The sequence below is a fragment of the Harpia harpyja genome, chromosome 13 (genome assembly GCF_026419915.1).
Source record: "Harpia harpyja isolate bHarHar1 chromosome 13, bHarHar1 primary haplotype, whole genome shotgun sequence".
Classification (NCBI taxonomy): domain Eukaryota; kingdom Metazoa; phylum Chordata; class Aves; order Accipitriformes; family Accipitridae; genus Harpia; species Harpia harpyja.
The window spans coordinates 8,522,471-8,547,600 of NC_068952.1; the positions used below are offsets into that span (position 1 = coordinate 8,522,471).

Below are 25,130 nucleotides of genomic sequence, written 5' to 3' on the forward strand. Positions count from 1 at the left end.
CGGGCCGCGGGCGGGGACACGCCACGCTGCAACGCGTTTTTCTCCCCGCCACGGAGGCCTCCCGAGGGGCCGGGGGAGCGCTTCAGCCCGCCCGCGAGCCAGAAGGATTTGGGGCGTTTCGAGCTTATCTGGTAAAGGCGAGGGCCTGACGCGATGGGGGCGAGTTCTTCCTGAAGCGGCCGGCGCGGAGGCCGCAGGGGCGGGCAGGTAACCTCGGTTACCTCACCGTTCGGCGCGGGGACCGAAAGGAAGGGCTGCTGGCGAGCTGGGAGCGCGGCGAACGGCGACGGGCGGAGAGGGAGAGAAGGGAGAGGAGGTCGGTCGGCGGAGGAGCGCGCGGGAGAGCGCCGAGGCCAAGGGAAGAGCGAGGCCGGGGACGGTGAGTTCGCTGCTGCGCCGGCAGCCGCGGCTTTCCCGGTCACCGGCGACCCCCGACGGTACGCCATGCGATGCTCAACTAAACGCACTGAGAGCGCGGTGTGCGGTAACTCTGGCCGGTCCGGACTGCTCCGCGGGCAGTTTACCACCGGGAATCCCAATTACAAGAGAATCAGGAACAGGCTGGGGTTTTTTTGGTTGGTTTTGTTTTTTGTTGTTTTTTTTTTTTAATACAAACTCAGGAGGCCTCAAAGCACGTTGGTGAAATGAGGTAGCGCAGCCCTTTCCCGCTGGAAGCCTGCAAGTGAACCGCAGCGGGACGCAGGCATTCCCCCTCCCAGGCCTGGCCCGCTTCTGCGGGGTAAATACTGTTTCCTTACGTTACGCAGAATGAAAAGTTCATCTTTCACTAAATGCGAGCCAAAGTTTATCGTAAAGAAATAGGGAGCTCTGGTCATTTGGGCTGTGGAGAGTGCAGAGGAAGAAGTCATAGTTTAGCACTTGCATTTAAAGGCACATTGTGCGTGATGTCCGTTTTCTCCTTTCATCAGGTGAAATTATAAATTTGAAAAACGGATGTTTGCAGAAAAGACACTGAGGTAGCAACATCAACAGATCCTTCATACTTGTTTTGATAAATTAATTGCAGCCATCCTGTAATATTTAAATATTTCAAAGTTAAAATGGGTAAGAAGAACTGGAGAACTCATTTATTTCAGTAGATATCAAAGCAGGCTGATTTGTCAAGTTGAGGCCATTCAACAATTTGGTTGCTAGGCTAGGAGAAAGGATGGATGGTCTTTGGAGGACGAGGTATGTTTTGAAAATAATATGCAAATTTAAATTGAGGGATAGTTGCTGTGCAGGCTTTGTAAACTACAGTTTTGTAAGTCAAACTTGTTTGTCCGAAGCAAGCAATATATTCTTAAATGTATTGTGGAAGTATACATTAGACATTGCCCTCATCAGAAAGAACGTGCTATAAACTTACAAACTAGTTAAATTGAGATCAAAAAGTTACAGAGATGAGAAACTTAGGGCCAAGTAGCACACACGCTTACCTAACCAAAAAGGGCCAACGCACCAGAAAACGTGCCACATGGGAGATGCAGCCCTGTAAAAATTTAAGGCACCTTTTGCAGTAATAACATAATTTGCACTTTATTAGTTAGTTACTCTATACTGGGGAGGAGGGGATGTTGAACCTCCCATTTCAGTTTCTCTTAATAAATCTTGTTTTTCATAAGAGTATTTTGATTTTAAGGTTTGCTTAGAGATGTCAGGTATAGGTTCACTACAGAAAGAAAGTACACTTGTTTGCCTTAAGAATGTCCAAGAAAAACATGCCCAAGAAACACCCTGGGTCAAGCTTCAAGAATATAAGATGGTATTTCTGTATTGTTTTCTGAGTCTTTTGAAACTTTATGCAAACATTTAATAAATCAAGCCTTTAAAACAATCAAGTGAGTTTTAACCTTATTTTACGAAGCAGGAAAAAAATGTGCAGTAAAAGATCAAATGAGGAATGAGAAGCTGAGCATAAAATCTTAATTATCTTCTTCTGAGCTTAATTCTTTAACCCAAACTTCCCATCTAATATGCTAATTTTTTTACCCTCTCTCTCAAAAGTGCTCACATTCCAGATATTTTCAGTATGGAATGAACTACATTCAATTTTCCTTCCTGTTAACTTGTTTCACATGATGGCATATACTTAAAACAGTATCTGTCTTCCCATGTGTCATAACCCATATTTGCTCTACAATTTTCAATTGTTTGAGAGCTGCTTTTTGCCACAGGTAGTGTTTCCAAAATTTCCTCTGTAACCATTGTTAACGCTCCAAGGTAGCCCGCACGTATGCTTTGGGTATGGACCTTGGCTATTTTACAGGACTCCAGGGCACTTTGCTCCCATCTGCGAGCAGTAAATAATAATTAACAGTAGCAACTGCGCTTTTTGAATGTACTTACACAATCACTCCACTTTTAGCTTCAGAGATCTTCTGACTTTCGAGATACCCGTACAGTGTTTCTAAAATGCTGAAAACGTTCTTAAACCAGCTAAATTTCAGATTTTGATACCTCTAACATTGCTGTTTGCCATAAACAGATGTGAACTTGAGGTCACATCAATATAATCTACAGTAGCTAGCCTTATCACCTCATTATATTGTACTTTACCAAGTAGATTTCTCAAGCAAGAAAGGAAAGATATGGTATAACAACCTATTGCCATGTACACAGTACCTGCTGCAATTGCTGCAAATATTGATTGTGAGGGAAGCCTAATACATCATCTTCTATGTGCTGTCAATGAGTTCCTCTGTATTTTTTTCTAGCTCTGTGCTCAGATGTTTACTTGGAAATGTATCATCTATGTGAGCCCAAACCAAAAGCATGTAATCTGCACAGATAGAAAAAAGCTGACAGGAAAAAATAAAAAGCAATTAGCTCTGCATTTTGAGGAATACAGTATGGTTATCAATGCTTCTTTTTCCTGAGGTAGAGAAAAGCTGGGAGGAATGGATGATTGCTAGCCTTTTGCAAAAGTGATAGTTATTCTTCTATTTGGCAACTGAAGGCATAGTGAACTGTGCTGATGTGTGCTGCCAAACAGAGTGGAGACAATGCAATAGGAAGAATGACAGGACATGCAGTGTTGAGGGGAGGAAGGAAGATGAAACAGATTTCCTTAAAGAAATCAAAAGAAGTTAAAGAAATACAGAAAGGATGATAAAATTTAGATGAACAGACTTCCACATACAAGTGCAGTGTTTGCAGTATCTGCATGTTATTAGCCTATTTTGGGTCCACAACTAGGCCATCTACAAAAGCCTATTTTATATTTAAACAAATAAAAATAGTAGGTAAAGTTGCTCTTGTTATCCTGTCTGGTAGCCTTGTACTTGGGTCTGGACACAAACCAACTCCGTAGGTTCAGTTCTGAAAAAATGAACTTATGTTCAAAATGTACAAAAAATGAGTACTGTGTAGAATACACTTTTTCTTAACTTTTATGATAAAGAGTTTCTGCTGCTGCTGTTCTTGTTTAATGCCAGATTTTTATTTTAGTGAGGAGTACTAGGTTTGCTGTCAGACAGAGCATGGATATTTCAAAAAGCTTGTCTAAAATAGCTTTATATATATATCTCTGTGTTTGTTAATTGTATTTTTAAAAAAGTCAAAGCTCACTTCATTACTACTCACTGGCAGTAATAAACTGTATCTGTTTAGAATGTTATGTAATATATTTGCCTTCTTGTCTTCTCTTGAAGAAAGAAATGTACAAGTTCGCTTTTTGTTTCTTTTCAGCATTCAGTATGGCTTCTCCAGCTCTACTCATGCGTGTGGTCGCCTCTGCATATTCGGTTGCGGAAAAAGCTGCAACAATTGTTAGGAATGTAATGGCTGCAGGAGATCTGGTGATAGTGGAGAAGGTATTACTTTTGCTTTGTTCCAATTTAACTTCTCTTGTTAATGCTGAGTTAGATAAGGTCAAAGTGGTATTTTTGAAGATCAGCGACTGGGGAAGGAAATACAGTCCTCACCTCTCTGATACAATATTCCTTATTAAAGGATTAAAAGAGCACTGGAGAAGTGTCTTTTGACCAGTATTTCTAAAGAATGTTCAGACTCTTAAAAGAAACACACACCATAATTTTGTCCTGATTCCCCTCACAAAACACAAGCTTTGGATAGCATGTCAGAATTCATAGTAATGTATCCTTCCCATTAATTTCCATACCTATGTTCTAACATCTGTAGCACAGTTTAAAGTACTGTGCTCCTGATGAATTTTGGATTAGGATAAATCAGTATTTAATTTCTTAAAACAAAAAAGAACCTTAGATTTTATTGTAAATCACAGTTTTCAAAATAAATTTGGAGCTTCAAATTTAATTCTAAATAGAAAGCAGAAATGAAATTACAGTCGTCTGCATGAAGTTCATAATTTGCTGCGAGTTAGTAAGCTGCACTGATGAGCCAGGATCTTTGTTTTGACTACAGTACTAGAATAGGTGTAATTAACTTTTGAAGTTAATTCTAGCTTTACAGGTATGTCACAATATTACGGACTGCATTAAGTATCTGTATTATTTTTGGTCTTTACATTGAAGTAATTGCTGATATGTACATTTTTCTGATAGTAAGCACTTTCAGCCAGTTGTGAAGAAAAGCATGATCCTTTATGACTTTTATTGCCAGTTCAGACAGTAGATGCAAAAGGATTTTTTCCCCATTTGGTCAGTTATATTCACCACTACGAAAACATTTGCAAGTTTTTCTTATTCCCTTTTTTCTTAAGCAATTAAAATCAGGTGTATGGTGGAAAGAATTAAAAAAACCTGGAAAGTAATGATCTGTGTTTTCAAAGGTACTTAGATGCATAGCAGGATTCTCAGGCACATTTAAGTAGAATATACTCTCCCACATAACCTGCTTTTAGGTTCTTGGAAAAACTAATGCAGTTTTGCTACAAGAAAGCCTTAATATACTTGCATCCAGAGGTACAAAGGAAGCACTGTCTGTACTTTGTTTGATTAACCAGTTAATTTTAAATGCAAAACCCGAGTTTCATTAAGCTTATTTTTTAAGAGTCCAGCAAGGTTAAGGTAATTTTAACTAAAACTAATCGCTGGCTTTTATCTGTTTAATTCAGTTTCACTTCAAAAAAATGCACATGTGTTAGTATTATTTCCCAGTAAATCAGAAATGCATTGCTCAATCATCTTCTAATATAATAAAACCAGCAAATGAACACATTTTAAGCTCTGTAAACAATTAAGTAAATAATTGTAAATACACTGTAACAAAAATGATCAAAAGTAACAGGTGATATTGGTTCTAATAACTTTTTTTTTTTAAATGAATACTACAAACACACAAAATTAGATTGAAAACAATGACCAACAGAAGAGGTTCCTGTTTGAGGGACTAGTGATCTCAGAATTCCTGCAAGCTTCTTGTCAAAGATGGCTGATGAAGAAAGAGGAAGAAAGCAAGAGAGAGAACCTGTATGTGCCTTTGCTTTATGGTCTGGAGGGAAGAGAGGCACGAGAACAGAAAGTGCTGCTCCTCATCATCCATCCTCTTTCTGCCATCAGCAGACATCAAGACCAATTCCAACTGGCCTTACTGAAAGCTTTAGAAAAACTAAGATGACATTTTTCCACCTTTTCCCTCAACACATTGACCTCCCATCCACTTATCTAGATGAGGAAAAATAGTTCAAGGACAGTTGAATTTTTAGGTATCTCCTTCCTTTCCTCTCCTGATGTCCAGAGTTTTCTTTCCCCCAGTCAACTCTAAGCTCTCCATTTATATTGCTTCTCCTTGTAGCGTTTTTACACACACCCCCACCCCACCCCAATTGATAGGTAGACATTTTGTCCAACCATTCTTACATTATTGATGACTGTTTTGAAGAACTACTTTATACTGTTTTATTAGGTTGGTGTCCTGGAACAAAGGATATTCTCTGCAATAACTTGATCTTTCTGAGTCTAAACTCAGTGCCAAATTCAACCAAATTTATTAGGGGATGAGAGGGAAATTTCAAAGAAAAATATCAAGTTTCATAAAAATAGGCAATTGGATAAGGGACAAACTGGTTTTAAGCATGCAAAAATTAACGCATAACGTGATTCTAAACAGAATATTCCATCCCTATGGCTAATTTCTGTGCTGGATAAAACAATTTTCATGTCACCAAATAAGATACAAGCAGATAAAAATAAAATTTTTGTTTGACTCAACTAAGATGCAAATCTTTGGATGAACTGGCTTGCTTAATTCCAGTGTTAACCCAAGTATTTCTTACTGGGGATTCTGTCTCCAGACCTAAAGGGCTCCTCCACTCATGGATTCCACACAAAGATTAAGCTGAGAAAGTATTAATAAATTACCCACTTCCACTACATAGCAGGTTATTAATGTTTAAGAAGAAATTAATGTAACCCAGCTGGCAACATATGTTTGGCTACACTGCATCTTTTGAGAAGGCTTTCAGTCATTGTTCCATGTCATCTTGAGACAACAAATCTACTGTTTCGTCTCTAGTATTTTTTTCTGGAAAAAGATGTATGGATGTTACTGTCCAGTTCAATTTCACTGGTTAGCTTCTGGCCCTCCTTGGTCTTTCTCTGCTAGACTAAGGAACTATTCACTACTTAGAAGTTTATACATCGTAATTGTTTCCATTATTTTGTTTTCAACAAGCTAGATTAATTGGACCTTTAAATCACCTTTTACTAACACCTTCCCTATATTTCTCCTCTTTCCTAATTTGCCATGTCTCTCCAGTGAGCCTTAAAATACTTATTTTTTCCTGCTAACATCTTTATTTTTGCTTTTCCCTCTTCTTGTTTTATATCTGGGTTCATACTTGTAATAATTTATTCTCTACATAGTGTAGTATTTACACAAATGCATATTCAGTACAGTTGCACCACTGCATGAGAAGAATACAGCAAGTAAATACTGTTCTAATATCATACCAGTCTATATTAGCTCTGGGGTGTATAGGAAAACCTCTACTTTCAGTTTTTAGCCTGCCTCTCTCGAGATCACTTGCTGGATTGATGATTTTCCAAATTAGACTTCTCTTTCATTACAAGGTAGATATTCAGAGTGACATATGGGCTATTGTACTGGGGGGGGGGGGGGTTGTTGTTGTTTTGAAATACACAAATTCCTATCCATCCCTTGACAGACTGGAGCCAATGACTTGCAGACCAAAGCTGACCGACTGGTACAAATGAGCATTTGTGCTTCCCTGGCACGGAAGTTTCCCAAGGTGACAATCATAGGAGAAGAAGTAAGTTCCTAGTTTATTTCGTACTAACAATTTAACTTTCTGTAACTTGCAGTGGAATTTGCTTTGGCAGGTTTTAGGAAATCATCTGGTTTTTTTTTTTAAAAAAAAAAAAAAAAAGTATTTCCATCCCATTTCATCTTTCCATTTCCATTCCACTTTGTCAAGTAAGCTGCAAGCAAATCCACAGTTCTAAGGCAAACTGAGGTGAGTCCAACACCTTTTTCTAATAATTCTGAGAATCCTTTTGTTAGGAACTATCCACTGACGAGGTAACTGAGGAATTAATTGAAGATGGCCACTGTGAAGAAATACTGAAGAGAACTTGTCCTGCTCAGTACACAGGAATTAAAGAGGAAGAGGTAATGTGGTAATGTTACACGTATGTCTTCATATTTTACACTATCTGTATTACTTACTGATTTTAGCTAAGAATGTATTAAGAAAAAACGTTATTTCAATGTGGCCAATTTTTCTTCTTGGTTTAAAAACTGAAATGTAGTCATGAGAATCATACCTTCAGAGCTGGAAATGCTGCATATCCTTGTGTGCAATAATGGGCAATGGAAATTTGCTTCTTACAACTTGTGATTAAAATTAATTTGGAAGGAATCTACTTCGGACATAAGAAAGTAGTATCATTTACATATTCAGTGTAAGCCTTCATACCTCTATTAAGGTATTTGCTAAGAAGTTCCAGTCAGTTTTTAAGCTTTTTTGTGTAAAATACTATTGTAGGCTTCAGTCATATCATAATGTTAAAAATGTGAATCTCTTTATTTCCTTACTGCCATAAGGAAATAAAAGCACTAAAGTAAAATATATAATTGCATGGTAATTTACATGATTTGTATTTGTTAATTTTCCTTATTTTTTTATTTTTAAAGCTTGTAATATGGGTTGATCCCTTGGATGGAACCAAGGAGTACACTGAAGGTTGGCTTCTCTTTTAATTTTTTTTTTTTAAATTATAGCAGTGTAATAAAGTAGCATGTACATGTAGATAGTTTTATGATAGAAGTTACATACAATGTTGTTTCATAAGGCTGATGTTGTTTCTGTACTTTCTGAGTTCTATGGAATTTTTTAATCATTCCATTCAGTTCTAACCAGTATTGAATATTCCTCATGGGCTACTGAGTACCCACCAGTTTTTATCATTTCAGGGAGCAAATGGCTGCCTTTGATTACTGGCAGGTTGTCTTAAGTTTTTAGTCAAACTTTAGTCAAACAAATTTCGCATGTACTTTGAATTAAGGGAATAAATCTCCCATTTGCACAGGAATATGCTCAATTATATTTACATCCTCCTCTTCAAAAAACCCAAATATCACAGCTGTATTTGTAGCCCTTTCAAAATAAAACATCTTCCCCTAAATCATAATTCTTCCATTCTGGGAAGACACTGTTTTCAGTGAAGCCTAATTTGTGTCCATAGAAATAGACCCTAAAATGAAGGAAAAAACCCAAACAACCTCCAAACAACATCCTGAAACCTCACTTCAGCCTCCTGCTGCATCTTTTAGTTGATTAATATAAAATCTCTTAGGCAGATTTTTTCCCCCCCTTGTCATGGAAAGAGATATACAGCTGTCAACAAATTGGTAGTTTTGAATACCATTAAAGAATTCACACCACAATTATAGATGAATGACATCATACACTGCTATTTAGTTTTATCTTTAAATTTCTTTCTCATTATGTGTTAATTCTAACATAGTTCTATTAAGAGAATTCTAACTGGGGCTTTTTTTTGGCAGACATCAAGGCTAAATGACTAAAAAAATTATCAACCAACCTATTACACCTGATTAGTATTTGCATTTTTAAGATACCACCCTGCATATCAATTTGTGGACTTTTATTGAAGGTTTATTTTTTTATATATAAACTTTCTCTTTTTCAAGCATAACTACATTCATATTATTTCTGTACAGGTCTCCTTGACCACGTAACGGTTCTTATTGGAATTGCTTATGGAGGCAAAGCAATAGCAGGAGTTATTAACCAGCCATATTACAACTATGAGGTACTAAATGCATTGATTTGTTTAAAAGCATTAGGTGATTTCTAACTGTCACTTCTAAGCCATTTCTAGTTAGCACACTTTCAAATGAAAACCAGTGTGTAATGGAGTTAATGTTGTAATATAAGGTGGTGGTGTTTTTATTAAATATATACAATTTTGAATGTTGGTTTCCAGGAACTGAATCTCAGGGACCTACTAACAGCCATACTGAATCCTGAAGCTTGTGTAATACACTAATACAATATGTATTACATACATACTGTAGATATTACTACAGTACATATAAAGTACATACTGTAAACAAAGCATAGATCGGTGTTTTTGCAGTCTCTGCTAGAAATTCTTTAGTAAATCCATGCAATAGGTGCATTTGTGATGTGTGGTAACTGCCATAAATCTGCAGCCCTAAACAAACTAGGCATACCTGTCACTGACAGCTGGGTTAGAGTGTATCAGGCCAGGTTTCAGGTGTAAGTCCAGGATGGCCAACCTACAGGCACTTACATGTTTGGAGATTATTTCAGTATTATCTGTGAAGGGGGAAAAAAGCTCATGATGCAGCCTGATTAAACTTAGTAGAATTTAAAGAAAAAGCTCTTGAATTTATGTAATGCATATCATCAGCTGATTCTCTATGTTTTATATGATATGCATGACAAAATATTTAAAATGACAAGATATTTTCAGTTACAGATTGTGCCTGAAGTACAGAAATATGAATTTGTCAGTCATTGGAGGCAGGATGTAATGCACCAGCACAATGTCACAGATAAGAAAAGGGTAAATGACATCACTGCCTTAGAGGGAAAGAGCCAATTTCTCACTCTGGGCTCTAGAGTAGTTCTTTTAAAGTGCCATTGTTTGAATGTATAACCCAGTATTAACATTATACTCCCTGATATGCAAAGATGTCTAGGTACTCCTTTCCATTTGTGCTTTAAATGCTGATCACCATGATTAACCATCACCTGGACCTGCGTACCTTTTTCATAGGCAGGAGCTGATGCTGTGTTGGGCAGGACAATCTGGGGAGTCCTGGGCATAGGTGCCTTTGGATTTCAGCTCACAGAAGCACCTGCTGGGAAACACATCATCATTACCACCCGCTCTCACAGCAGTACCCTGGTAAATGACTGCATCAGTGCCTTGAACCCAGACAGTGTCATCAGAGTTGGAGGAGCAGGAAACAAGGTATGGAAACTCCAAATCTTTTGGTTTTTTATTGGGAGGTGGTACTTTTGGAAAAAGAAAAAGAATTTTTAAAGAAATCATTTGCTTACTTGCATGAATGTACAGGAGACTTCCTCCTCCTTCCCCAGCACAAGTTCGCTTCCTAGCAGACTGCTATGAGGTGGACAGTCAAGAATTTGGTACAGGTACATTTGTAGCAATGGCCATGCTGGTCATGGCTGAGGTCCATCTTCCGTAGTATTCTGTTTCTAGGGGAGAAAATAAAAAGTTACAAGACCAGAATGACTAAATGGGAATATGATTTCATCATAATTATTAGACATTTCCTCCTGGTCATGTTAACAGTTTTTGTTCCCACTATCTAGCAGCACATACCAAAGGATAAAAATAGGAGAAGCACGCAATGATATTTCCTTTGCAGACCTTCTCTGCATACAGGGAATACTCATTTGCTGCAGTTCTGAAAGCTTAGTTTTGTCATGGTTGTCAAACACAGACCCTCCAATCTCTTCTCCAACACAGCCCAAAATGGCACCAAGACAATATGGACACAGTTTCCACTTCACTTTCCTAGTACTTGCACAAGGTGGGAATTCTTGTTTCTGAAACTAAAAGCAGATTTTCATCCTGTATTGTATTTATAACAATCAAAAATAGATCATGCAGAATGGTAATACAGTATAGCTTTCTAAATCTTAATACAATTTCTTGTAATATTGGAAAGGAAATGGCTCATGTTCCTTTTTTGACCATAAGTACATAGAATAAACTGATCTAATCCCTGTTTCCTGGTGTTATTTTTACCCATTTCTTAATGCCTACATCCTTTGCAATGATTGCCACTCACTATTCATAACAGGTCATTCAACTTATAGAAGGCAAGGCTTCTGCTTATGTATTTGCCAGTCCTGGGTGCAAGAAGTGGGATACATGTGCACCCGAAGCTATTCTACATGCTGTGGGAGGTAAGTTAATAGCATTCCAGGATAAGTGAAACTGCATCAATTTAAAATTATTTATACTTTTCATAGAAAAACAGAATTTCCAAACATGTCTTTGGAATATAAAATGACAGTATGTATGTATTTTTATATAGTCATGATTCGCTAGGAGCTTTGAGCCCTTTGAAATCAACCGTAACTCCAAAGGGGCAGCAAATTACGCTCTGGAAAGCATGATGTGATCTGTTTTGCCCTGGATAATAACTGTCGATAATTTAAAAAGCCAAATTCCAACATTTTGGGTATATTAATTTTAGTATTTTCAAAACAAATGGCTTTTTTTCTGTTGGCTTCTACTTCATAGTAAAATCACACTGTCCTACTAACTGGATATAGTAGTTTATTATTAGTAACATATTATGTAATATGTGGACACTGGATTCTTTAAACAACAAAAATAGGCCAAATCATGCAGTTGTTTCTCAGAGGTACAAACTCCAAAATTGAGTCATTCGTGTTATTTAGTAAAATTAGCGGTCTCCAGACAACATAACCCACTTCACCTTTCTAGGGGGTAAGGGGTTAGAGAAGTTATGAAAAGCTTCACTGGCAAGAATTTGAATATAAGTATTAATTATTATACTTTTTCTGCTGTTCACATTGATAGACCTTTTACCACCATATGCTATAATCGTGGGTTTTGATCTCCTAAATTCTGTCAAGCAAGGGTAACAGGCTTCATAATGACATTATTTTAACTCCTCTGCAGTCTCTAGTGTTGATAACTGGGATACCTTTAAACAGGTTAGCTCAGGCACAAAAAAACAACCAATCTGGGGCAGCACAGTGCTGTATTTAGCCTCCTTGTTATGTAGGTATCTTGTAGTTAAATTAGCTTGCATAAAGATCTGTGTTGCTCTTGCCAAGTGACTTCTAGAAACTCATTTAAAACCAGCTGGGGTATTTCTGTATTATGTTAGAGTTTGTTGTATAGACTTACCCTGGCTTTTACTTGAAGTGAGGATTTTTCTTTCCTTCTTGTCAACAGCCAATGTAAAAACTACTCAGGAAGCATTTTAACTAATCCATAAGAGAGAGATGTTGTATTCCTTTTCCTGAAACACAAGGAATTTTAAGTATTGCTGAAAAAAAATAGAACCATTAGCTGTTTGATTTCAGTCAATAAAAAACTTGCACTTAAACTGGGAGCAAGGATATTTCACATCTGAAGACATGCATGTGTAAGCCAAAGACTGTCTTTTTTTTTTAGTTATATCACTTGTACTAATAAAATAAGAGTATCTCTCTTCAACTCCTGTTTGCTGGAATTTTTTTTTCTTTTTTTTTTTTTTTGCAGGCAAGATAACAGATATCCATGGAAATTCATTTCAGTATAACAAGGAAGTGAAACACATGAATTCAGCTGGGGTCCTTGCCACTTTGAGAAATTATGACTATTATGCCAGTCGTATTCCTAACACTGTTAAACAATCTCTTATGCCTTAAAGCAGTAAGGCATCTTCACTTGGCCTGGAAGGCTGAGAAAGCAAGCTTGGAGAAAAACAAAGAAAGATGATAACTGAGCTTGAAATTTTGTTTTATGGAATCTGAACTGAATTCTTACATTAAGGTGTTCAATAATTTCAAAATTACATACAGAATCTCTAGGTATGTTTGATCAGATTGTTTTGCTGTGTTTAGTAGACAACATCAAAACAGTCACATTTCTTCAATAGTTGTTTTCCATGTTCTTTGGGAGTATTCATTCTTCACAACTGTGCTTAATATACTGCTAATCATAACACTACAGTCCAAAAATCATCATAATATTCAGGGCACAAAATCACATTAAGTCATTCACCTGATCTTGCTCAATGTTTTTTGTTGTATGTAGTCAACAAGGGTTTACTGTGTTAAATACAAATGGACTAAGAAGTTGAATGGATGGATTAGCCCATTTATTATAAAGTTGACAGTTTTGATTCTTAGAAGCGAATCTTTGAATTTTTTGATCTGCACTCAGTTTTGGGATGGCCAAGATTGCTATTGGTGGTGAGCTGGGTTGTCTGAGTTTTACAGGAGCCAGGACGCAGTCCAGCTGGGCCTCTGATCTCAAATAGGGGTTCCTGGATCATTGGATCCACTGAGGATCAGTGAAGCATTAATACAGTGGGGTTCAGGACAACTCAGTTGAGGAGAACCCAAGGAAACTGCAGCAGGGGGAGGAGTTCCCAGCACCTTTCTGATGATCTCAAATGCCTCTGTCAGGGTCTATGCCACCTCAGTCTTGGAGAGCTTTGGGCATCCTAGGTCACTTTGGCATACATGGGCACAACAGAAATGCTGGAACTTGAAATTTTTCAGGTCCAAATTTTGAGAGAAACAAAGTCCAGGTGCCTTTCCAACAGCCCCAAGAGTTAAGGAACCTGACACTACCACTTCCCCCTCCTGTGGAACACATGCATGTTAGGGGATGAGAGAGAGCAGGGGACAAGATCACCCAAAATGAACTAAAAAATTGGAGAGCCTGTTTCAGTCAGCTTTCCCATAGGTGTGGGGGTTAGGAAAGCAGGCTTCAACTGTTCAGTCCACTTGAACACAAAAGAGAACAAGTAGTAAATTACATATGACTACCTAAAATTGGCAACTTTAGCCAAAACAGATGAAGTCTCTTCAGGCTGAATTTAGGAGCCTGGAGTATCTTGAACCAGTGAAGCTCCTATATACTTTGTTTTCTTCAGATTTTGTGACCCAAGTCCCTCACAAATTAAGGAGCCTTAGGGGCTCCCTTTCCCTAACAATGTGACACATACTGAGGCACGCCATGGACAACGGACAACACATAGTTGTGCTTTTCTTTCTGTTCTCTGTGTGGACAGAAGAGTGGCATGTCGGGTTCTCAGTCTTGTGTCAGCGAGGGTGCCTGAACTTGGCTGCTTTCTTACATAAAGACTGAATGGCTAAGCTCTCCCAGCATGGTTTTTTTTTTTCTCCTCAACCTCTGCTGACACCGTGAATGGCAAAGTAGACTCCAAGTTGCACTGCACCCATTCTCACTTCCTCCCTGCCCACAAGATTAAGTCCTCCTAGTAACTACACTCTTGGTCCACTCACACCATCTTTAAGCTAGCACTGAACTTCAAGATACAAAAAGCTATGTTTTCCATACAGAAGAAAATTTCCAAATGCAGTTTTCAACAGTGTGTTCAAGTGACTTCTTTCTCCTTTCATCACACAAGGTATTTAACAACTCTAATTTACTTAAAGTCCTTTGATAGATCCTTTCCTCACAGTAGGATAACACCAATATGACTTCACTGGCTTAAGGCTGGCTCTATTTCCAGCGAGCAGGAACATCTTGGACACCAAAAGATATGAACAAGGCAACTCTTGCTAAAATGTTCCCAGTCTCTCCATGTGCACACACAGAAAAGGATCTAAGGCAGCTCTTCCCTTAGTGAAGTCTGCTTATCATAACATTTACAGATAAATTAGCAAGATTATAACTTACCTCATTCTATCATCATCAGCAAGTCCATAATGCTATCATGACACTGGATTAAAGCTCCATATATAGGAACAGTGCACGCTTCTAATCCTTTCATCTGTAGCCTACCTTTCTTCTCCTTCCTCAAGCGCATGACTAGTAAGAGCATGCAAGACAGATTCAGCCTGCTTTAATTAGAGCCTCCTTCACATTTTGACCCATTGTAAGTTTAATCATTGCACATATTGTGACTGGTTTGAACCATGTAGCAAGTACAAGATTAATCTAATTTCATGGCCCCTTATACATAATTCTCACCTTTATCTTCTGCAGGATTCAGTATTCACATTAAAATCTGCACGTGCATTTGCAAAACACATTAAGATAAAATGTAGAACAACTTAGACAACACAAAGCCTGCCCTAATAAGTCTTTCCATGTAATCATTGAAATACAAAGTCAAGAGCAGAACCCACTGTTAGTAATCTTCATCTATGTCTCTATATCCTTATTTTCATCTGAAACTTGCTATATGTTCAAAAATTTCCTCAGCATAAGCCCCTTTCTAATTCTGCTGTAATTTATCTCTTCGCTCATTTATAGTTACCTCAATGGGAGCAGAACACATGGCATACACCAGCTTCTACCTGATGTGTAAAGATGCTTACATATGGAACCACTTTCTATGCTTACGGGAACTGTAAAACTGCTAACACAGGAGAATATTAAGGAAATTTCAAATAAACTGCAGCAGCAGGAACCAAGGACAAAAGCCAGCATGTAAGGTGCAGTCATGCTCTGGCTATACCACTACGCCCTCTGTACAAAACAGCGCCGGTCCACCAATCAAGCATTTTAGAATTTCTCTGCTAGCACATTAGGTGCTATAGTACAATCTATAAAATAGACTGGGGGGGGAAGGCATAGTGACACTGCATTGTCCTTGCAACAATGTGAACTTGAGTCTGTCTCCTCTGAAAAACTGCTGACACAGCACTTTTGTAATTCATTCCAAGACTAGTTTTACCCACTGCAAAATCTGCGTGTTTGTGAGGAGCGTAAAGAGTAACACCCTATGAGAACAGATAGGTTAAACCACAGTACTCCAATGTGTCGGTATACGTTGTGCTGTTGGATTTGTTTGTATCATTACACATAGAAAAGGGATTGAAGCGATCTCTACGGCTGCTGCCGGACATCTAGCTCCAGAGTTTTTACAGTTAACTCCTACAAAGCTCCCGGGAAGGCTCTGCCTAATCAGCGGAGCAGCTGTGAGAGAAGAAGCATCAGCACCCTGCCCCACCGAGGCCAGCGGCACTCTGAGAGGCAGGGCAGCCTCCACCGAGCACCCCTCCGGGGCGGTTTCCCCGGGGCTTCACCGAGCGCCCCGCCAGCCGGGAGAGCCCTGCGCACCACAGGCTAGTCACCTCCCGTTCGGCTCCAACCTCACCGCCTCCTCCCGACGGCCTTCGGGCCGTGGCTGCAGAGCGGCCCGGGCGCGGGCCACCCCACCGGCACCGACCGCTAGCGACGGGGCAGCGGCAACCGCCCCTCGCCTCACGCACCGCCTTTATAGCTTCTCCCGCCGGAAGTGACGAAGCCCCTCCCCGCCCCGCGGCGGCGGGCGGGGCCAGGGGCGGGGCCTGCCCAGCCGGCCTTTGCCGAGCTGGCGCCGCCGCGCGCCCAGCCCCACCCTCTCTTTTGGTTCCGGCGCGGCACCGGCGGTGACGGCGGGGATGGCGGCGCTGAGCCTCACCGTCAACGCGGGGAGCCCCCCGCTCGGTAAGTGCGGGCCGGACCTGGCTTCCCCGGCCCCCCACGCTTCCCCGTTCCCTCGGGAGGGCCCCGCCGGCCGCTGTCCCCTCACCGCCCGCTGTCCCCTCACCGCCCGCCCGCCCGCCCCGCCGCGCGCGTGGCCGCCGTGTTGCATCATGCGGCGCCGCGCGCCGGTGCGGCGGTTGTCCCCGCGTGCGGGGACGGGCGAGGCGCGAGGGGACAGCGTCCCGCCTCCGTCCTCCCCTCTGCGGCCCGGGCCTGCTGTAGGCCGGGGCCGTGCGCCCGCCGCGGCCTTGGCACGGGCGACTGAGGCGGCCGGCGGGTCCGCGGGGCGAACCCCCTGCCGCTGAGGGGGACGGCGGGGCCGGTCCCCGGCGGGCGGGCCGGCGCTGAGGTGGGGCGGGGGGCCACGTCGCCGCCAGGGACTGGCCCCCGCGGGGTCCCGCCGGCGCTTGAGGTGCCGAGGAGGCGCCGGCCCGGCAGCCTGGCGGCGTGTCGGGCTCCGCTCCGCCGCGCCTGCCCGGCGCCGGTCTGCAGGGACCGGGCAGGGCTGGTGCTGGTGCTGCCGCTGCCGCTGCCGCCCCTCGGGACTGCCGGTCTCCAGCAGGTTGCTTGTCGGGTAGCTGTTTGGGCAGTGGTGACAGCTGCCGGCACTTAACGCAACTTACGCTAAAGAAACTGAGTCATAGCTAGACCCCTCGAGTGACTTAGCACGTTGAGGCTAAATTTTCAAGGCAGCCCTAATTCAGGTTGCTTGTTTGTGAGCTCTGCCTAATTGCCGCTATCTTTCCTTGTCAGTTATAATCTGCTGCGAAAATTCGGCTCCTCTGGGGAGCTGGTTCAAAGTTGCACAGCAAAATCTTGCTTTTTCACTTGATCGCTGTCCTTCGAGGTTATTTTGCCTTTCAAAATGCGAGAACCTCCTTCGTTACATTTTATGCCATCTGGAAACAGCCTTTTGTATGTATTCCGTACCGTTGCTCCATTTTGTTACAACTATTAAAAATACATTTTCTTCCCATTCTTCCTCTTAGTTTATTGATTTCTTTTTCATGCCGTTATTCCCAAATGCATTTCAGAGTTGAATACAACTTGCATGACTACTGATTTAAGGTATAATAATATGTAAGTTTTAAAAAACATTTCTCCTAGTACTTGTTTATACTGATTTGCTAGAAGAGATGTGATGCAATATGAGCTGTGATGAACATGGGTTTAGGGGCTTTGGAGGATTCTTTTGATAGCTGGTGAGTGGCACTAGAGATTTAATTCAGGAGATTGCATAATTATGTCAGAAATATTACATATTACAGATGAAACACTTTGGTAGACATTTGTATCAAGAAGATAAGCACACTCATCCTACTCATTCCTACTTTGTACTATTCATCATGGCTGTGCACTGGGAAAAGTGTAGTAGCTTTTAATGTCATTAGTATTAATTACATAGCTTGGTGTGCATAATACTTGTCATTTTCAAAGCATTTCCGTGCATGTTATTAAAATACTTACATGTCTTACAAACATATTGCGTAAGGGATGTCATCCTGACTTTCACAGATGGATAACTGAGGGATGGGAAGAAGAACCTTGAGTTACTGTTGATAAAAGCTTAATGCCACAAGAAGGGTTTGCAGCTGAGCAGAGGTGAGAGCTAGGGAATTCCTAGCTCCAGTGCTTGGTATTTAGGCCGATGTATTAGTAGCTTACAACATCATCTGCCTTGGGTAGTCTGTGCGTTGTTCTAGGGAAGATAAAGCGCATGGCACGCTATGAAGATTGTAACAGGTTAGATGCCTTTCAAAAACTAGAGTATAATCCTTTGGCTAGTTTCATTTAAGTAATATTTGCCTATGCAAAAGCTTGCTGTCTTTGTACGTGCTTCTAAGCAAAGCAAAAGAACACAAGCTCCTCTACATATGCTCAGCAGGCTGAATCTGGACCAGAGCCAATCCAGAAATACAGCCAAGTTAGCTCGGTGCTTTGTTTGAGCTAATGTGTCATGCTATAGAGCATTGAGATCAGAGCAGGTTTGCATCAAGCCACTTTGATTATGGGCAGAGCTGTCTTCCAGCTGATGATGTAGCCTAAGAAATTCAAAAATTCTTTTATTTCTAGAGGCCATCCTTTACTGTCACTGGTGAACTATGTTGAAAACCCTTTATAAGCTTTCTGCACTTTTACATGGATAGAGTTTCTTGGTTTTGAATGGCTAATCTTTTCATAAACATTAAATCAGCTTTAAAATAGTCTCATACTTGTTCAGAAACTATGGGTATATTCAGTAATTGATCTCCTTTGATGCATATGTCAGGGCTGGGATGGTGTATGTTACTATACTGTTCAATAATTTAAAGCAATTTGATTGCATTCTCTACATATATTGGGGGACAGGACTAATTTTTAGAATACCCTTAGGAAGCAAAACGTATTGGTACCGACACTTGCTGAGCTCACTGCAGGTTACCGTATGCTGGACGTTATCAATTTGAAGCTGTAAGGATTGCCAAGAATAAGAAGCCTCTTGCATATGAGACTGAACATTGATTTCTTCCCTGGGCAATCTTACTTGAAGGAGCCAGTTCAGTTGTCTGGTCCTATTTGATAACAAATGTAACTCTTTTGTTGCTACTATGAAAGATACCTTTCCTGGAAGAAAGTTCAGTATCTTTTTCTCTTGTTTTTTAAAGGAGTTCTGCTGACAGTGGAGCATGTGAAGGATGATGTTGAAATTTCAGTGGAAGAAGGCAAAGAAACTATCCTCCGTGTGTCCGAGTAAGTGACTTTGCATCTCTCATTCTAGCTTTGGGTCAGCAGTTTTAAAAATCACATGGTTTTAACATTGACAGTAACCTTTTCAGGTAGAGGAAGAGAAGAATACAGTTTTATTCATCACTGCATTACTGATGTCTCTTTGCAGCACAGACAAAACATTTACAGTATCTTCTAAACTTGATCTTTATGGAAAGAGCTCTGGTATTGTTATTTGCATGCACTTATGTCTAATTGTTTTTGCTGTACCAGTCACTTTATTGTTTAGGCATTTGCCTTTTTCAGGTGCCATGGATTATCAAAAGCAAGGCCATTTTATATTAGGCAAGCTTGGTATACAAGATTCCTTAGACTTGCGCATATGTGATAGAATGAATTTTAAAGGTTTATATGGCATTATTTTGCGGTCACTGCTGCGTATAAGTGAAGGCATGATGTTATCTTAGAAAAGTGCTAATTAACTATGACATGCTGCCCAGTGTATCCATCTGCATCCTGTAGAAAGAATCTTGGAAAATTTTGTAGAAACCTATTGCCTGTCCTTCTGAAAATACCCTGCCATTGGAATAAATATTTTCAAGTTTGGGGCATGAAGGTGGTTTTTATGATCTGAGTAGGATCATATGCATATCAGAAATGCAGGACTAATGCTGTTAGTTTTGGGAAGCTGCATTGTCATCTTAGATTCCATATCAGGTGAGATACCTGGATGTATCGAGAGGAGCTATCCTGATACCTTAAGTACCACTGACATATCGGTGGATATCTCTGATGTCTAGTATCTACAGTAAGGAGCAGGTTTTGACCAATAAACATTGCAGTCCTAACTTAAAGTATATTAACACTATGATGAGTTTGGAATTAGTGATTATAAGTGTAGGTTTTGAATACTGGTTGTTTTTTGAAAGAACGGGGAAAAAATCTATTGTTCATGGACTTGCTGACAAACTCGCATTTTGTGAGCTATTTGAGTAGAAGATGCTGTTAAAGCCACCAGTGCATCATATATTGGTATTCCTACATGTCTGTAGAATGGTTATAAAAACAACATAGTATTTTTATGTTGTGTTGCAGAGATCCTGACTTGATCCTCATGAATTAACACCAACTGAGCTTTTCCACTGTCTTCTAGCCTTAGGGAAAGAGCTTGTCACTACGTACATATTTCTGCAAAAAATCAAAGCACAGGATGATTCACAATCTTCAATCATAATGATTGTTTTACTGGTTGCAAATATTGCTTTCTGTTTAAAATGTTAGAATTGAACTCAGATATGAGTTCTTTCCTTACTGTAATCTCTTATTTTACATGTTGTCTTTTGCTGTGCCTAGTGATGGCGTTGAATTTGTGATTTTGAATTGAAGCAAGAGAAATGTGGCAGGTTATATTGGGACTTAATTGGTACAGCATTAATAATTTTCAGTGTGTGTTATGCACATGTGGGACACAGCTTACGTAACAAGAGTTAAATGGATATTTTTTTAGTTGCATGAGAGAGCTTTCCCCTTAAGTAGTCTTGGTCAGATTTTGGTTTCATTTTCCTTTCACAGTTTAGGCAGTGTGTGTGTATGTATATACCAAAATTTATGCATGCACATGTACACTCCTGTGACACATGGGGATGGTCTTGGAATAATATAAATTTATATACCCGGCTTTGAAATAGTGTTTTATTTAATTTTATTAAATAATTTTCTATTACCATGCCTTCTTCCCACTGCATTGCAAAAACACTCATTTTGGCTGTAATGGAAATTGTCAGAAATGTAAAGCAAAAGCTCTTCTGCACTTTGGCCACGTGTGGATAGTATCTAGAATCATGATTCCATCAGATGGAGCTTTTTGTGTGTTAATGTCTTCTCATCCCTGGCATTGGATTATGTTTAAGAAGTTATTCCAAACCTCAATATTGCATTAATTTTCTCTTGCTCACTTGTACAATCATTTTAAAAATTGATTCTCTATTTTAAAGTCTGTTAAAAGTGTATCTGTGACTTGAGAAGCATCAGCTGAACTCATATCTCAACTAATGGTTTTGGTAAATGGATTTCATGGCATCAATTCTGCTGAAGCTGTCTTATTTTGGCATGACTTGAAATCCACTTGGGATATTTCAGACTTTGATATTTTTTTTTTTTTCAGGAAACCATTAGTTCTAATGACTTGAACAAGAGAGAACATTTTATTTGCTATTTTTCTAGGTTATATTTTGAAGTGCAGTTAAAATCTAGTGGCAAACTTTTCAGCTAACTAGCTGAAACTCAGCTGTCAGCTAGTAAGCGGAAAAGTTTATCACTAATTTGAGATCATGAATTTTATTTTAAAGGTTATTTTTGAAGCCTTCATGTGGTAATAGCTCCTAAACAAACCACTCTGCTAGATGCTGATGGCTTTATGGAATGTTTTAGTATTACCTGCATCTTATCAGATAACAAACTGCAGTACAACTTTTCTGTTTTGTGTTGTGAGCACATGCATACTTCAGAGTAGTATTATGCTTAGGCAGATGTATCTAACCTCTGCACAGAACCATTCTGCAATGCTTTTTACAAATTAATTCAAATAATGGTTTATTACAATTGGAGATTCTGTGTTTTGTTTCGTGTTTGGGTTTTTTCCTTCTCCCATCTTGTCTTCTGCTTCTTGAATATTTGCCCTGGTATTTAATTATGTGGCATTTCGTGCCATTTTTGAGAGATGCTTACTCTTTTGCCTGTAACATTACATTGTCCCTGTTTATTCTTCCTTACTTATGCCTGGAGTTAGCAGGCACTAGCTGCAAAGAGCAGCCGTAATGTTTTGTAACTTTTTCAAAGGAGGCCAGTTAGCACTATGTTTGGGTGGAAGTAGATTTTTTTTTTCCCCAAAGAAAATAAACAACTTTTTAAGCACCAGTAAGATTTTACTCAGAGTAACATTGTCACATTTCATATATTTATTCAATTTTGTTCGAGTAATCAAGGATATTTGTTTTAGTATGAGCTAATGAAAACAATAAAAACACATTTCAGAGACTTTCTGTAAATGCAAGTGATTTCGAAATGTTTTGCTTTTCTCAGTTTGAAAAAGCTTCATTAAAATCTGATAGCAGTGTGAAATTATAATAGGACATACTTTGTGTATGTTAAGCCCCCCACTGTGGCTTTTGTATTTAGTTATATTTTATGGATCTTCTGTATACTGGATCCTAGAAGCTTGAAAAGCTAGAAGCAAAAAAACTACAAATGAACTATGTTCCTTAGGTTTTGATGCAGTTAACCTAGTGAGACTGGCTGATCCATTTGTACTAAAAATGGGACTCAATTGTTAAGATATCAAGAAGTCTTCTATATCTTTTTCAGAACTTTCATTGATTTTTGCAAGGCTTTTAGAGGGCTGTCAAAAATTCTTTTAATTTTATAAAGGACACAGTAGGTGTAACAGGAAGTATAGAACAATGGCAGAACAGAAATGAAACCTTGTTTGGACAAATTGAAGTAGCATTCAGTCCGTTAAATTGAGTGGAACAGAAGACTTATGGGAACTCTTTTTCTTGATGTCAATGCTTGTTTAGAAGTAGTTGGAGCTCTAATTTTGTGATCTACATCTATGTGGGACTGTGGAGATGAGTATTATCTGCAGAATTGATGGTTGTGATGCATCTTTCTTCCAAAACACTTTAGTAAATATTAATGAAAATGTTCACGTTTATCTTAGGTGAATTTGAAGCTAGATTTCTGACAGTATGCGGCTTTTTGTAATACTGTATGTAAGGTAGAAGAGGGAGATTAAAACACAGAAAGAAGTATGCTCTTTGGAGAGCCTTTTGCCTCCAGATTCATTGAGAATTTTCAACAGCAGAATGGGAAAAACAAATTCACATTAGTCTTTTATCTGGAGAAGACTGGGTAAAAAACCAGAAATACAGGCAGCCAAGTTTGTTCAATAGGGGATAGCCTCTATGAAGTATGAATTGAGTAAAGTAAGTAACAAATGAATTTTTTTTTTCTTTCCTCTGATGCTAGCCCTTAAAACCACAGTGAAGACCTCTTGATTCCTCTGTAGATTCTCTAGGAATCCTCTTCAACGTCATCTTTCTTGTATGAAAAGAAGAGAAAACAAATGTTGATTTAGCTCCTTATGTACTGGAAAATATGTAGCTCAGATTCTACTTACGCATTCTGTCAGATGTGGAGAGAGAGTTTTATTCTTTGAAAGAATAATCAGAGTTTTATTTTCTTAATTTCTATCTATGTAAATAAAATTGTTTCATGTTTAGAAGCTTATTGTTCCATCTGGTGATAGAAAAGCAAGGACTGATAGATTCTTTTGCTAGATTTTTTTTTTTTTTTTTTATTCTGGTGACCTGATACCTGTTGGTTCACCCAGAAATTATTTTGCGTTTGCTTTACACATTTCAACTGTGTGTGTACAATTAAAATTGAACTGGAGGTAGTAATTTAATATATCTTTATCTTGCCTCTTTCTTTTTTTAGGCATGTTTCATTTACCGATGTGAATTCAATAGTTCGTTACCTGGCTAGAGTTGGTGGTTCTGCTGGGTTGTATGGTTCGAATCTGTTGGAACACACTGAGGTGAGAAGGAATCATGCCTTTCTTTTTTTTCCTTTTCCTTTTTCTCCTCTCTTTTGGCCTGCGATCAAAGTTTTTGTGTTTGTGTTTTTGTTTTTTATTGTTAGACTGAGGTTCCAACTATGTGGGATGCTGAGGGTTTTGCTTTCTTAAGTTTGCTCCTTCTTATAAAGAAGAGTCATAAATCTGAGCTTTGAAAAGGTTGCCCTTTCCCACCCCTGCAACAGCAACTCCTAACCTGACAGTTCACTAGTATAATTCAGGTTGGAAAGTGGTATCTGCAGTTTTCCCTCTTCACTTTCCTCAGCTCTGTTGCCATCAGTTGCTACCTTGTAACATTTCAGTGTAACACCAAGGAACACTGTATGACATGGAAATATTGAACTAGTTTTGCTGTATATAATGGACAAAACCCTGACCCCCCCCCATTTCATTCAGTGGAATGTGGTGAGACATCGCCACATAGATGGACTGTTCCCTCGTGCAAAGTCCTGTATTCCATAATGCTTCCCTGGAGGTGCCAGGAGGGCACCAGAATTTTTGTGCCAAAGAGGAAACTTTTTTGGTCGTCTTTGCTTACACAGATTACAAAAAGTTATTAGGAACTGTGGATATGATATGAAATGAGAGGGAATTCCTTCTAAGCCTGGCTCAGAATAATCATATGCTGAATTTTAAGTTGGTAGCTGAAACTAACAGATAAATTCAAATTTATTTCCTCTGCAATTTGTGCAGGGACTGAAGGACTTGATTCAGCTCTTTTCTACAACTACATGAAGCTAGTAGTAATCACTCTTCAGCTCATATAGCTCGTTTCAAGGGAAGTGTTGTCTTAGTATATTGCTTGTAAGGTGTTTAAAAAGTTGTAGGTTATCTTGTGGCTATTTAAATCTTCTGACCAAAAGCCTTGTTTTGAAGTTAAGCAGTCAGACCTCTGCAAACACATTTTCAAGATTGGTATTTCTGATAAAATTCTTCTTTTAACTTCTGCATCTTTCAAAAATAGTTGTACTTTGAGAAGTACAGTGACAGCTGCATTTGTGGTGCAAGTATTTTGGAGCATAACTGCAAATGACTGAACTGAATTCTGTGGTGGTGTAATTACATCTGTGCCTGCCACGTTGGCTCAAATATTGGAAGGATTCCTAATGCAGTTTACAGAACTCCTG

The 25,130-nt window shown here is 39.4% G+C and overlaps 2 protein-coding genes and 1 long non-coding RNA gene across 19 annotated transcripts in view; 2 read left to right on the forward strand and 1 right to left on the reverse strand.

Moving 5' to 3' along the window:
* The first annotated feature begins 25 nt into the window (after positions 1–25).
* Positions 26–13,298, forward strand: BPNT1 (3'(2'), 5'-bisphosphate nucleotidase 1). Of its 5 annotated transcripts, XM_052806260.1 has the most exons (10): positions 214–292; positions 340–379; positions 3,691–3,815; positions 7,091–7,195; positions 7,447–7,554; positions 8,080–8,128; positions 9,130–9,221; positions 10,215–10,412; positions 11,272–11,377; positions 12,711–13,298. In XM_052806260.1, exons 3-10 carry the CDS (start codon positions 3,699–3,701, stop codon positions 12,857–12,859), a joined length of 924 nt encoding a protein of 307 aa, XP_052662220.1. In that variant the 5' UTR covers positions 214–292; positions 340–379; positions 3,691–3,698; the 3' UTR covers positions 12,860–13,298. The 5 variants fall into 5 exon arrangements, with proteins under 5 accessions (XP_052662223.1, XP_052662222.1, XP_052662220.1 ...); XM_052806263.1 differs by lacking the exons at positions 214–292; positions 340–379 and adding an exon at positions 26–131; XM_052806262.1 differs by lacking the exons at positions 214–292; positions 340–379 and adding an exon at positions 93–207.
* Positions 789–16,332, reverse strand: LOC128150228 (uncharacterized). Of its 8 annotated transcripts, XR_008237985.1 has the most exons (8): positions 14,865–16,332; positions 12,354–12,468; positions 10,502–10,660; positions 10,204–10,299; positions 9,646–9,751; positions 2,626–2,782; positions 1,440–1,492; positions 789–1,032 (listed from the first exon to the last, which is right to left on the reverse strand). It is a non-coding gene; the product is annotated as an uncharacterized LOC128150228 (long non-coding RNA). The 8 variants fall into 8 exon arrangements; XR_008237983.1 differs by lacking the exon at positions 1,440–1,492; XR_008237982.1 differs by lacking the exon at positions 1,440–1,492 and having other exon boundaries at positions 10,204–10,296; positions 14,865–16,330.
* A 139-nt stretch (positions 16,333–16,471) lies between these two features.
* EPRS1 (glutamyl-prolyl-tRNA synthetase 1) overlaps positions 16,472–25,130 on the forward strand; it is a 41,287-nt gene continuing 32,628 nt past the window's right edge. For all 6 annotated transcript variants that reach the window (XM_052805304.1, XM_052805306.1, XM_052805308.1 and 3 more), the window contains exons 1-3: positions 16,472–16,622; positions 19,307–19,391; positions 23,865–23,964. In XM_052805304.1, the coding sequence (XP_052661264.1) occupies positions 16,577–16,622; positions 19,307–19,391; positions 23,865–23,964 (231 nt within the window). In that variant the 5' untranslated portion in view covers positions 16,472–16,576. The remainder of the gene's footprint in view (positions 16,623–19,306; positions 19,392–23,864; positions 23,965–25,130) is intronic.

Coding starts and splice junctions, on each gene's coding strand:
- BPNT1 (XM_052806263.1), top strand. CDS start 3,699: ATGGCTTCTCCAGCTCTACTCATGCGTGTGGTCGCCTCTGCATATTCG. Junction 7,196..7,446: donor TGACAATCATAGGAGAAGAA/GTAAGTTCCTAG, acceptor TCCTTTTGTTAG/GAACTATCCACTGACGAGGT. Junction 8,129..9,129: donor AACCAAGGAGTACACTGAAG/GTTGGCTTCTCT, acceptor ATTTCTGTACAG/GTCTCCTTGACCACGTAACG.